Below are 11,887 nucleotides of genomic sequence, written 5' to 3'. Positions count from 1 at the left end.
TAGGCCTCACTCAGGCACGATGAACTGCCTATACATTGGGACTGTCAACATCAACTAACAAGACGAGATTATTTATTGAACCCTCCTACCTACTTCTATTAAGTGGCTCCTTGAGTTTCTGTGAGGCTGACCAAATAGCTTAGCTCAAGGACGGGTAAGCTAAATTTGGCTGTATCTATCTTCCCTACTCCATTTGCGAGAGCTTCAGCATTCACAAAAGTCGGTACTCTGACCTTTCCAATACCTCCTCAGTATACTACTCAACTATACAAAGTACTAGAGGCTGAAACGTTTTGTATCACAGCTTTTGAGAGTATGGTGATTCCGGGCTTAGTATTTTGTCCCTAGGTCTGTCTTGGATTAATAGACTCGTCTTGTAGACTACAAAGAAAGGTATTAGAGCCATGCTAAATATTGCTACTTGTGTTCATTTTCTAATATGCCTAGTTCCCACTTTAGTAGATCCCATTGATCACATTTTAATTGATGGAAATTTTCCTCTGACCTTTTCTTCCCTTTTTTTAAGGTGATGGACAGAATCTGTTTACGAAAGACGTGACAGTGATCGAGGGAGAGGTTGCGACCATCAGCTGCCAAGTCAATAAGAGTGACGACTCTGTGATTCAGCTACTGAATCCCAACAGGCAGACCATTTATTTCAGGGACTTCAGGCGTAAGTTTCCATCCCTATAGTTGTAGACGGCAACTTTTTTTCCTACATGGAGTCTTGATAAAGAGATTGCTAAGGCCACCTTTTTTAAATTTAATGTTAGATGCTTAAAGTTTAGTCAATTCTTTAGAGGGAAGAAGAGACAGGCAATCATAATCTTTCTACTTAATAGAAACCTTGAATGGCCCCTTTTAAAAGTAAGGCAGTCTTACTTTGCAATAGAAATTGATTGTAGTAATTCAAGGTGAATTGCAATTGAGTCCCAAATACTTAGCTGACACAAACAACTCAAACAGGGTAAGGCAAGGAAAATACAGCATTATGAAAGGTAATCCCTTTGGTTTGAAGATTGAAGTTTCCAAGGCAATACATGCCTATAAGCATAAAACCAAGTCTTGTCTCATCATAGCCTTTGGCATATGGAAGTGTCCATATGCTGAAATCTTTCCAAATGTAATATCACAAAAACCAAAATTGCAACAAACTTGTGTAGAATACAAATGGTTCATATGAGTGTCAGGGCTTAGTAAGAGCAAGAATCAAATCTTTTGAAAAAAATTGTTATTGGAGAGCGTCGGTGCCTAACCAAAGTGAAGCATGTTCCTTCCCAGCTGCTTATCCCCTTCCTCCCCAATACCTCAGGGTCATTCATGACCTATGGAAAACGTTGATAAACCTAAGGAACATTTAAAGGGTTGAGAGAAGATAAAAGGAAATAAGCCAGCTTCTTTTCTTAAAGTGAATTTTCGTCATACACTAAGTTAGTCTTTGCCAAAATTAAAAAAGGATTTTGAAAGAGAACATTTGAAATAAATAAGAGGCCCACATGTATCAGTTTTGCAGTGATTTTGATTTCCTGCTTAATGCCTAATCAGTTTCATACTGTGAAGCCAAATGTACTTAGGAAACCGCAGGACCAGTTTAAGGCCTCCGTAGGCTCGAGGTCATCCATTTTTGGCAGCTCCACCTCAAATCACATCAAATATGTTAAGGTGAATCCAAGTTAATTAGGTTTATTTTGCTATTAGATTATAAGTTTTTAAAGTAGTTTTCCTTTTGCTTTTGTAATTAATATGAAGGCCTTTTTAGTTCTGTTTCATAATTTGAAATCCTTGTTTTTTGAAAGTCTTACTTATACTTTTTGAGGCATTTTAAAAGGCTGTAGGCCCTAGTCCCTGAACTTCCAGTGCCCAAAGGCTAGGGGGGCCTGACACTCCCTGCTTCAGAGGACTCATGACCTGCTTTTTCCTTTTGTTTTCTTTTTGTCTGTCTCTGGTAGAAAACTTGAAAACGTGTATGAATAAGTGCTGAAAACTGACAGCATTTGGAATTGTGCCAAGGTAGAAGAGTGCATATCTGGATGTGTGTGCATATATGTATTTTTTTATTTTTAAAATTCAGCAAGATGGGCAGTGATTCTATTCAAGAATCCAAATCAGCTGGATTTGGATTGTATATGTACACTCACACATGCACTCATATGCATAAGTTTCCTTTGGACAGGGTTATTTGTCTACATGAAGTTACTGCAGACACCCGAAATAGTCAAGAAGTACCAGATACAACAAGATTTAATACATGATTAAGGAAAACAGACCGTCCGTCCACCTTCTCACAATCACTAACTCTGTGTTTTGTTTCACAGCGTTGAAGGACAGCAGGTTTCAGTTGCTGAATTTTTCTAGCAGTGAACTCAAAGTGTCATTGACAAACGTCTCAATTTCTGATGAAGGAAGATACTTTTGCCAGCTCTACACCGACCCCCCACAGGAAAGTTACACCACCATCACAGTCCTGGGTAAGAAATGCATGTGGGGCTTACTCAGGGAAATGGAACGGGGATGGCCCTTACTACCAGACAGCTTACAGCAGCAAGGAAAAGGTTAATGGTGAATTCTCCTGTTCAAACTTGTTTCAGGAAGAATTGCCGCCCATCTTGCTGAATTTTAAAAATAGCCTATTTTACCAAATGCTCTAAGGAATGGCAATCAGCAGTCTTTATAGATTCCACCTGCTCTTGGGTTTCAACCCTCAAGTTTCAGAAGCAAAGATCAAGAGAATTTAGAGCCCTCAAATGAATCACTCACCACATGAAATGTTATTGCTTCTAACTACCGGGAGTTTTTTCTTCCTTCTGTGCAGGGGAAGGGGAGATGGGCTACCAAATCTATACCCCATGGCAGAACTCAGTTATGAAATCCACGTAATGATTTTTACTTCCGAGTTACATCCTCATTTTAATATTGTTGATCTCCTTTTCATTGGCTAGACTTATGGCCTTGTTTATTGCTTATACTCTAGATTATACTGTAAAAAAATCATACCCCATGAACATATACTTTGCCACAAATTGCCGTCATTGGACATAAAAGAGTTAAGAGCGCTTTTACTGATAATAAGCAAATAACTGTTGACAGGCTGCGAGGTGCACCTCCAGTGAGCTGAGTGTCTTCATTTATGATCACCAGATTGTGAGTTTCAGCAAAATCCCAGTAGCCAGGTTTCCATGTTTATATTTTAATATAGTCAGCAGATATTTCTATGTTGAAGGTGGTCTGAATTAGTCACCTTTAGACAAGCTTACTCTACTGCATAACACCAGCTGATTTGGAGTCTTGAAACTGAATTTTCAAGGACATACACTATAGCATGAGGCAAGATCTCTGATTTACACCTTCGGGAAGATGATGAATCAAAGTCTATTTGAGGCGGCAGACTGCAGCTTTTCAGTGTAATGATATGAAGATTAAAGAGGAAAGATAAATATGAAGGACATTTTTGCTTGGTATGTGTGCACATATATGTATTTATGGATGTACATATTGAGCTGCTGCCTCATTACTTTACTTCAACACAGCTGTAGAAGGGAAAATTTTTTTATTCATTAAGCTAAAACATAACCCTAATGCTCACATATATGTTTTTGACAAGAGGAGTATTGATTTTAGAAAGTTGTGTTTAAAACCTGTCCATGCAATTTCTAATCTGGTCTGTGTTTAATGATAGATGTTTTTGTTTCAGGTATTTGTATTTGCCACTATTGTGGTCTTAATCCAGATTAGACCTGTAGAAATAGTAAGCATGGGAGGTTTTGCTGCGATGACTATTTTGGTATTTTGCAGATGTACCAAATTCGCAAGCATCCATTTCAAGTGTTCTGTCTGTCTGCTTGTATCAGAGTATTTGAAAACGCTCTTTGCTTGTTGGAGTAAGTCATTAGTAACACAGACTTCAAATTGACCATCCACTCATCCACCCTTTGACTCATCATCGTTTATGGCATCTCCACAAATGTGACAGTCATAAAATAAAATCTATTTATGGCATTTTGAATTTTCAGAGTATTTTACTACATATACCTTTACGTATTTATATGTTGTTTTTCACAGAAGTAAAATGATAATAACAGACGTTAGACATCTTGCCCAGGTTACAAAGCACTCAGTAAGAACCAAGAATCTTAGAATTTGGAATAAACCTTACAATTCTGTTTTATAATTACAACATTGGTGTCTTCCAGTCTAGGTTGTTTTCAGTTAAATACCGAATGCTTTTGTTTTAAGATTTTTTTTTTCCCCCCAAAAGGCGCACATCTTCTGTTTTCAGGAGCATATCTAGCCATTGGCAAGCAGTTACTACTGCCTGTCATTTTCTGGTGCCTGATACATTTATTCTCAAAACCACTGCATGGATCAGTTTGGCTCTGAATACACCATGTGCTTGGGAGCCAGTGTGCAAGCACTAGAATTTTGAGAGGCATTATGCCTGTAATCCTTTAGGAGGTCTGATTATTCTAGAAGTAATAGGTTCCTACTTGTATTTTATAGAAGCATTAACTTAAATATACTCGAAAGTAGCACTCTAAAAAGTAGTAGATGTTCTTTCTGCAGATATTATTCATTCACTTAATATTCTTTCCATTTAATTTACTCCAGGATTCCTTGACAGAGTAAAATTGTTGTCATCAGTGTTTGAGTCTTTCATTTCCCAAAATCTGACAATTTCCACTGATACTCTTATATTCAAACCTTTCTCGTAAGGTTTAGAGTTTTCAGATATTATAATGAATGAAGAATGACATTAGCGTCTTCGTTGCTATCTGCAGTTCTCTGAAAAGGACTCCGCGTGTACTTACACAGCTGTCAAACTTCTTGATAGGTTGAAGATTCTCATTTTAGTGCGTGTGTCTATTAGTTATTTGATGCACTCAGTAACAACTTCAGCATAATTATAAGATATGGAGATGGGTATTTGTTAATGTTGTCTATGCTATTCTATAGTTACTATTATGCTTATGATCTTATCCATGTAAAATCTGAAGACTCTCCTATGATATTTTGCATGCATTTGGTGCCTTTAAGGATATTCATTCACTCCTTCCACTTGTGACAATTTTGTTTCTTTCTCCAAACATACTGTAGGACGCTCTTTATACTCCTATTCATGAGAGCAGATGAATGAGACAGAGAATACACTTCTTTAAGATTAATATAGTTACTGATAATAGTAGCTAATATTATCACAGTCCTGTCCTTCTAAGATTAGTGTTCGTTCTTAAGATTCCAGGAACAGGAGAACCTAATTATTTTAAAGGGTCTTAGAGTGAGATTTCACATACTGATCAGCTTTAAGACTCCTCTTTTGTTGTAATTAATGTGACTCATCTTGATATTGCTGATTTTTGTTAAATGTTGTAGGCGTAATGTTTATAATTAGCACTCTTATAGATTTGGGGTAGCTAAGAAGAACCTTGACATTTCATTACTGTTTTCTAGTATTTCCCTCTGTGATTTTCATTCAGGTTTTCATCTATATGCACCTCCTTAGAAATATCTTTGGTTATTTTCATTAATGGCTGCAGGCAGTTTTTACTAAATGTGCTTGTTTAGTGGACCATGCGTAAGTATATTCTCTGGTTAGCAGCAGTTTTAATTCATTTTTCTTATAAATGGATTTTTATACTTTACTAACCTTTTGTATTAGAGTAGACATTATGAAGCTAAAGGAAAAACAGGGTAGAATTAATAGACCAAAATAAGTTTTAAGATTTTCTTGTCCAACCCTTTTTTTCAGAGAAACAGATTTAAATCACCTCATTTATATTTTTGAAAGCTTTCCTGCTCTTAAAAAAAAAAAAAAAAAAAAACTGAGCAAAGTCAACTTTGTAACATATCAATAAACTATTATGATTCGCATTATCAGATTTTATTTTATAAACCAAACAACTCCCAGTATAAATGCCTATTTCTTCTTCTAACCTTAGCAAAGATCAGAAATACTGGTCACAATCTTGAGAAAACTATTTATGGGCTTGGAAAAAAACCATTCAGTGATTTCATAGGATGGTGATCTCAACAATAAATAAGCCGTTTATTTTTCTACACTGGGCAAATTTTTTTTTTTTTTTTTTTTTTGAGACGGAGTCTACCTCTGTCACTGAGGCTGGAGTGCAGTGGCATGATCTCGACTCACTGCAACCTCCGCCTCCTGGGTTCAAGTGATTCTCCTCCTTCAGCCTCCTAAGTAACTGGAACTACAAGTGCCTGCCACCTCACCTGGCTAATTTTTGTATTTTTGGTAGAGACAGGGTTTCACCATTTTGGCCAGGCTGGTCTCAAACTCCTGACCTCAGGTGATCCGCCCACCTCTGCCTCCCAAAGTGCTGGGATTACAGGCGTGAGCCATTGCAACACTGGGCACATTTTCTAATGCTTTTGAAGTTTTCCACATTTTTACCTTAGCCATAAAGTTGAAGATGATGTCAGCTCTTTGGGCATGTAATCCTAGGAACTAGCACTGGTTCAAGACTCACTCTGAAGTGTTATAGAATAGAATGTATCTGTTGCGATTGTTTGGATAATGCCAAACAATGAATAATCCAGATGCGGACCTAGCTGCCTGTCAGGCTCTCAGCCCCCAAATGAAATCTGGAGGAGACATTGGTGAATTTTCCGCGATCCTTATCTGTACCTGCCCCTTTTCATTTCCTTACTCTGGACCAGCAGACATGATTGATAACGTGGTAGGAACCCACCCTCATCTTTATGAACCAAATGGAGGCAATAAAGACTCTCCACCGAGAGATACCACTGAAGATGAACGGGTAGTGAAGGTTAGGAGAAGCTTGGGGTAAGCAGAGACAAGGGGTTTCCAGGCTTAGCATGAAAATGAGATAATAAAGGAAAGATATCCAGGAACACAGGAAACAACTATCTGAGTATGTTTGAGGCTAAATTCCACTAACACTCAACAGAGATGCATAGAGGAGTCTTTTAACAACTGCTGGACTGTCGCATCAAGAAGATGCCCATGTTTCCACAGAGGGACCATCAAAGTGTTTCTCCCAAAGTCACACAGATAAAGCAGGAGCTCATCTGCCCCATTCCCTAGGGATTTCCAGGGTTGCTGGTGGCTTTAGCCATTTGCCCTCTTTGTCATTTACTAAGAGAGACACCTTCCTAAGGTCCTATCCCATCAGTTACATTGCTCCATTACAGTTCTCATTAGGAACCACTGCATATTTCAACATGAAAAATTATTTTCATCACTCTTATTTTCTCCTGGACCTTGAAAGGTATTTTTTTTTTAGCTTTCATTCCTCCATTTGTTGAGAAGACACTCCTATATATGTTATACCTTAGTTGTTTTGTTTTCATTTTTTCTTATACCACTCTTTAAGGTCTTATTTTCTTTAGGCTTTTCCTCTGACATTTGATCTAACAATAGCATGTAAAAAATATTCCTATAATACTACACTCAGAATGCAGTAATATTTATTAATCCTAAACATCTAGTCTCTCCATGTATCCCCCATCTACCGTCTAGGTATGTGTGATGAAAATCTATAACCTACCTGACTGTCATCTAGCATGGATAAACTATGTGAAAGATACAGCTAGTTGAGTCATTCCATTTCTTTTGTTACAGCCTTTCTGTGTTTCATAAAATGCTAGCAGATGTGAAACTCTAAATTAGATGTTAAATTATCTTTTTGTTTATTTTTTCTTAAAATGTAAACTAGGGTATTTCTTTGCCATGTTTAACTACTCATTTGGGCCGTATCATATTAGCAGCACATCCATTTGTGCAAATATGTTGTTTTCCTTGTACACAGGAAACAAAGAAGAGGGATCTTTTGGGTCTACTCATTACACCCGCCACCACCAACAGCACCAAACGCTATATTGCTAAGGAAGTATGTGCAACAAATCATTTTACTTTTACTTTTCTGTCATTCTCTACAGGAATTTTCAACTGCTCCAGTTCAGTGTAAAAGTCTTCCTGTGGGCAGAATTTTCACATTGTGGACTAGAACAGTTGGAAATCCCAAATACATGGTTTAATCCCATAATTTATTGAAGCGGTATCAGAAATTTATTATTCAACTTGATCATCAGGATGGCATGTTTATACATATTTAATTTCTTGTTTCTCTTCTGAGTTGAGAAACTTATTAATCATAAGTCTCGGAGCAGTCTTTGCTTATTCATGGTGGTCAGGACACATATTCTTAGATTCACTGTACTGAATTCAGTATTCTTACTGATTTTTATTTCAACAGACTCAGTCCTGAGGTAAGGTTGCATATGAAGTTTTACTGTCAACTCAGTTTCATAAAAGATAACGTATTTTGTCATCATCATCATCATTGTCAGTATCACCATCACTATCACACTACATACTCTTGATTTGATAGTCAGTATTTTAACTCCCCAATCCATTATTTTGACCATTTTATCACATATATGTTTAAAATGCTTACAGAAGGGTGGTTTTAATTCTGATATGTAAATCTACTTATAAGCACTTAAGAGTCTCTTTCGTCTTTGGTTTCCAAAATCTGGAGCACTGGAATTCAGAATTTGGAAAATTGCTGCAAACTAATTGGCATTTTTGCATCTTCATATCCAAAGGATTTTATTACTACATTATCCATCAGAGGTTATGATTACATTCTGGATCTCTATGAATCATTTTAATTACATGGAACTGGTTTGAGGCACAATTTTTCTGTGCATTTTATGGTGAGTGATTCTTTTAAGGACTCAAAGATTTTTATCTTTGCCCCATTGACTTTGGAATCTTTCATTTGAAGATTGAAATTCAAGAGTTGAGTTCAAGGAGAAATACTGCTTTCAGGGGGTTCCTGGTAAGGATGATCATTTCAATAGTATGTATTCCTCTTTTATATCTACTTTCTGGTTAATTTGTGAATGACTGCTGACTAATATCTATATTGATATAATGTGCTCAGTGATAAGAGTGAGACATTGGTTGTTGTTATTATTATTATTATTATTATTATTATTATTGAGACGGAGTTTCACTTTTGTTGCCCAGACTGGAGTGCAACGTCACAATCTCGGCTCACTGTAACCTCCGCCTTCGGGGTTCAACCGATTCTCCTGCCTCAGCCTCCCAAGTAGTTGGAATTACAGGCATGTGCCGCCATACCCGGCTAATTTTGTATTTTTAATAGCGACGGGGTTTCTCCATGTTGGTCAGGCTATTCTCAAACTCCCGACCTCAGGTTATCTGCCCGCCTCAGCCTCCCAAAGTTCTGGGATTATAAGTGTGAGCCATCATGCCCGGCCACATTGGTTATTTTTAACATCAATTTAGGATAAAAATTCTAAATTAACTGATTTTGCATAACCCACTTTATTTGATGATTACTTTGTATTTCTTTTTCCCTTCTTGTAATGATTTAAATTCTCATCAGGAATGTCTGCTATTTTTCTCCTTTTTGATAGCAACAATGCAAAAATGCATTCTGTGTTTAAAAAACACATGTGTTTAATTTGTAGTCCCACCACGTAATCTGATGATCGATATCCAGAAAGACACTGCAGTGGAAGGCGAGGAGATTGAAGTCAACTGCACTGCTATGGCCAGCAAGCCAGCCACGACCATCAGGTGGTTCAAAGGGAACACGGAGCTAAAAGGTAAGCTGCAGATTGCCCCACACTGAAGTAGTTAGTTGATTCTAGCAGGGGTATGCCTTTGTGAAAATCAAGGACAAATACAAAACATGCCCATGAAACAAAAGTATTCATTTAGATATGGTTTATAATCAATTACTAAATACATCTGAGGCCACAGCATAAAAGCATTTTATTGTTCTAATCCATGTCCTCATTCTGCTGTTTGAGGGTTCATGGTGATAGCTGTCACTCTACTCAGATGCCCAGAAAGAACTAAAACTGTAAACTAGAACTGTTTAGGCTAGGAAAAATTTTCATGAGGGCTGTCTCCTGAGCTCAGGCTGGCTCTGTCTGTACCTTCAACTCTAATTGCTTTTGCCCTGTCTTTTGCAGAGACCTAGAGGGGATCAGAACCCCACATTTTTAGGGTATTCATTTAAAAAAATGTTAAACAGTCTTTCCTATGGTAAATTCCAGTCATTCTGACATCTATTGCACTATCAACTGTATTGACTATATGCTTTCCTACAAGAGTGGTTGCACCAAGTGGACTAACAACTTCATCTTAATTGTGAATTTACAGGGGCCACCTTTCTTGTGAAATTTATGATTCAATTGCCCAGTTCACCAGCCTGTTCTTGTGCAGTCTGTGATTTTGTGATGACGGTACAAGGCAGCTCCTTTAGCCCCATTCTGATCATCTTTACCTCTGTACTGGGCCATCCCGGGTTTGGGTCCTGGATCCACAAATGCCTGCCACCTCAGGTGTTGCATCAGATAAAGGAGACAGCCTATACCCTATTTGACCATTTTTTGCCAGTTATCTTAAATTCTGCATGTATTTCTGCATTCAGATTCCTTCCTTTTCAAAGTTATCCTGCAGGTAGTACTCTGCACAAAGGTCTTAGGAGCTGAATTCCCCTAATTGTTTGACAGAAATGCTAGTGGTATGCTTCAGTTTCCTCTAAAATAGGAATAATCATATTACATACTTCATGGAATTTTTATGAAGATGAAATGAGTGAATAGTTGTAAAGTATTTAGCTAATACTTGGGCCAAAGTAAGTGCTGTATATGTACTTGTTAAATAAATAAAGAGCGTGAGAAAGAAAAGAATCAGCCCTTTTAGAAAGAGGATATAGAAATCTATATCTGGAAGCAGATAAATCTATATATAACAGCTTAAATTTCAAGAAGCTTGTTCTGTTTTAATCTCCTATTTCCTAGGTATGGTTTTGGAAGGAAGGAGTTTCTCATTTCCTCTCTGCTTTTCTGTCTAAGTGAATTCAGCCATTAAATGTGTACCGATAAGTACAAAACATGAAAAGAAAGTTAATGGTGTGCCATGTTCCTGGGAGTGCTGAGTTCAGGAAGGGACTGCCTTGGCCTATTCATTCCATCCGGAAGCCTCCTCCCTCCTTTTCTGGGTGTTCTTGGACGTGTCTCCCATCTGGCCCCAAGCCCTGTGTCTTACTTTGCTCTAGCCCACTGCCACTGCATTTTTGTGGTCTTCCAAAAGTCTCAGAGTTTAAACATTTCAATTACAATTTCAATTATGTAAATCCATTTAGTTACTTTCTCTCTTAATTGTTGATGATGGGAGTAGGCAAAGGGGGTTGTTTGTAACTCTACTGCTTATTGAATTACTTAGGGGATTTGGATAATATCCTAGAATTTCTGAATGGCATGACCGCCTAGTCGATATTTCAAGTTCAGATGGTTGTAGGGGTGAGAAACATTTTTCTTTTTATCTTCCTGAATACCTTGAGCAGCCAGATGTCAAAATGGCTCAACTTTCAGCTGCCTATTTCCAGGAGGTTTTAAGATAGAAGAACCATACATAATATATTTCAGTAAAAATAGTGTATGCTATTCGGACTTGAAATATATCTTAAATACTATGCTGCCAGGTTGAAAAGTCGGAAATTAAGGAAATAAACATTTTATCAGGTAACTATTCACAGATTACTCTCATCCCAAGTAACTGCCATCATATTTGTTAAAATAGCAATGTCAGGGTTAGAGGACAGAGGGGAGGACATAAAAACAAACTGATGGAAATTCACCCAACTCTGGTGTCTTGGTACATTTTCTGTTCCCCAGGCAAATCGGAGGTGGAAGAGTGGTCAGACATGTACACTGTGACCAGTCAGCTGATGCTGAAAGTGCACAAGGAGGACGATGGGGTCCCAGTGATCTGCCAGGTGGAGCACCCTGCGGTCACTGGAAACCTGCAGACCCAGCGGTATCTAGAAGTACAGTGTGAGTACCTCAGTATCTTATTCTGAGGGCG

At 37.8% G+C, this 11,887-nt stretch overlaps 1 protein-coding gene across 13 annotated transcripts in view; it reads left to right on the top strand.

Moving 5' to 3' along the window:
• Nucleotides 1-11,887, top strand: part of LOC105476461 (cell adhesion molecule 1) — a 338,295-nt gene that overhangs the window by 265,856 nt on the left and 60,552 nt on the right. For all 13 annotated transcript variants that reach the window (XM_071075615.1, XM_071075619.1, XM_011732425.3 and 10 more), the window contains exons 2-5: nucleotides 527-673; nucleotides 2,316-2,468; nucleotides 9,478-9,615; nucleotides 11,698-11,856. In XM_071075615.1, coding sequence (XP_070931716.1) covers nucleotides 527-673; nucleotides 2,316-2,468; nucleotides 9,478-9,615; nucleotides 11,698-11,856 — 597 coding nt within the window. The remainder of the gene's footprint in view (nucleotides 1-526; nucleotides 674-2,315; nucleotides 2,469-9,477; nucleotides 9,616-11,697; nucleotides 11,857-11,887) is intronic.

The sequence above is a fragment of the Macaca nemestrina genome, chromosome 12 (genome assembly GCF_043159975.1).
Source record: "Macaca nemestrina isolate mMacNem1 chromosome 12, mMacNem.hap1, whole genome shotgun sequence".
NCBI classification, from domain to species: Eukaryota; Metazoa; Chordata; class Mammalia; order Primates; family Cercopithecidae; genus Macaca; species Macaca nemestrina.
This window is presented reverse-complemented; position numbering and strand designations above follow the sequence as displayed.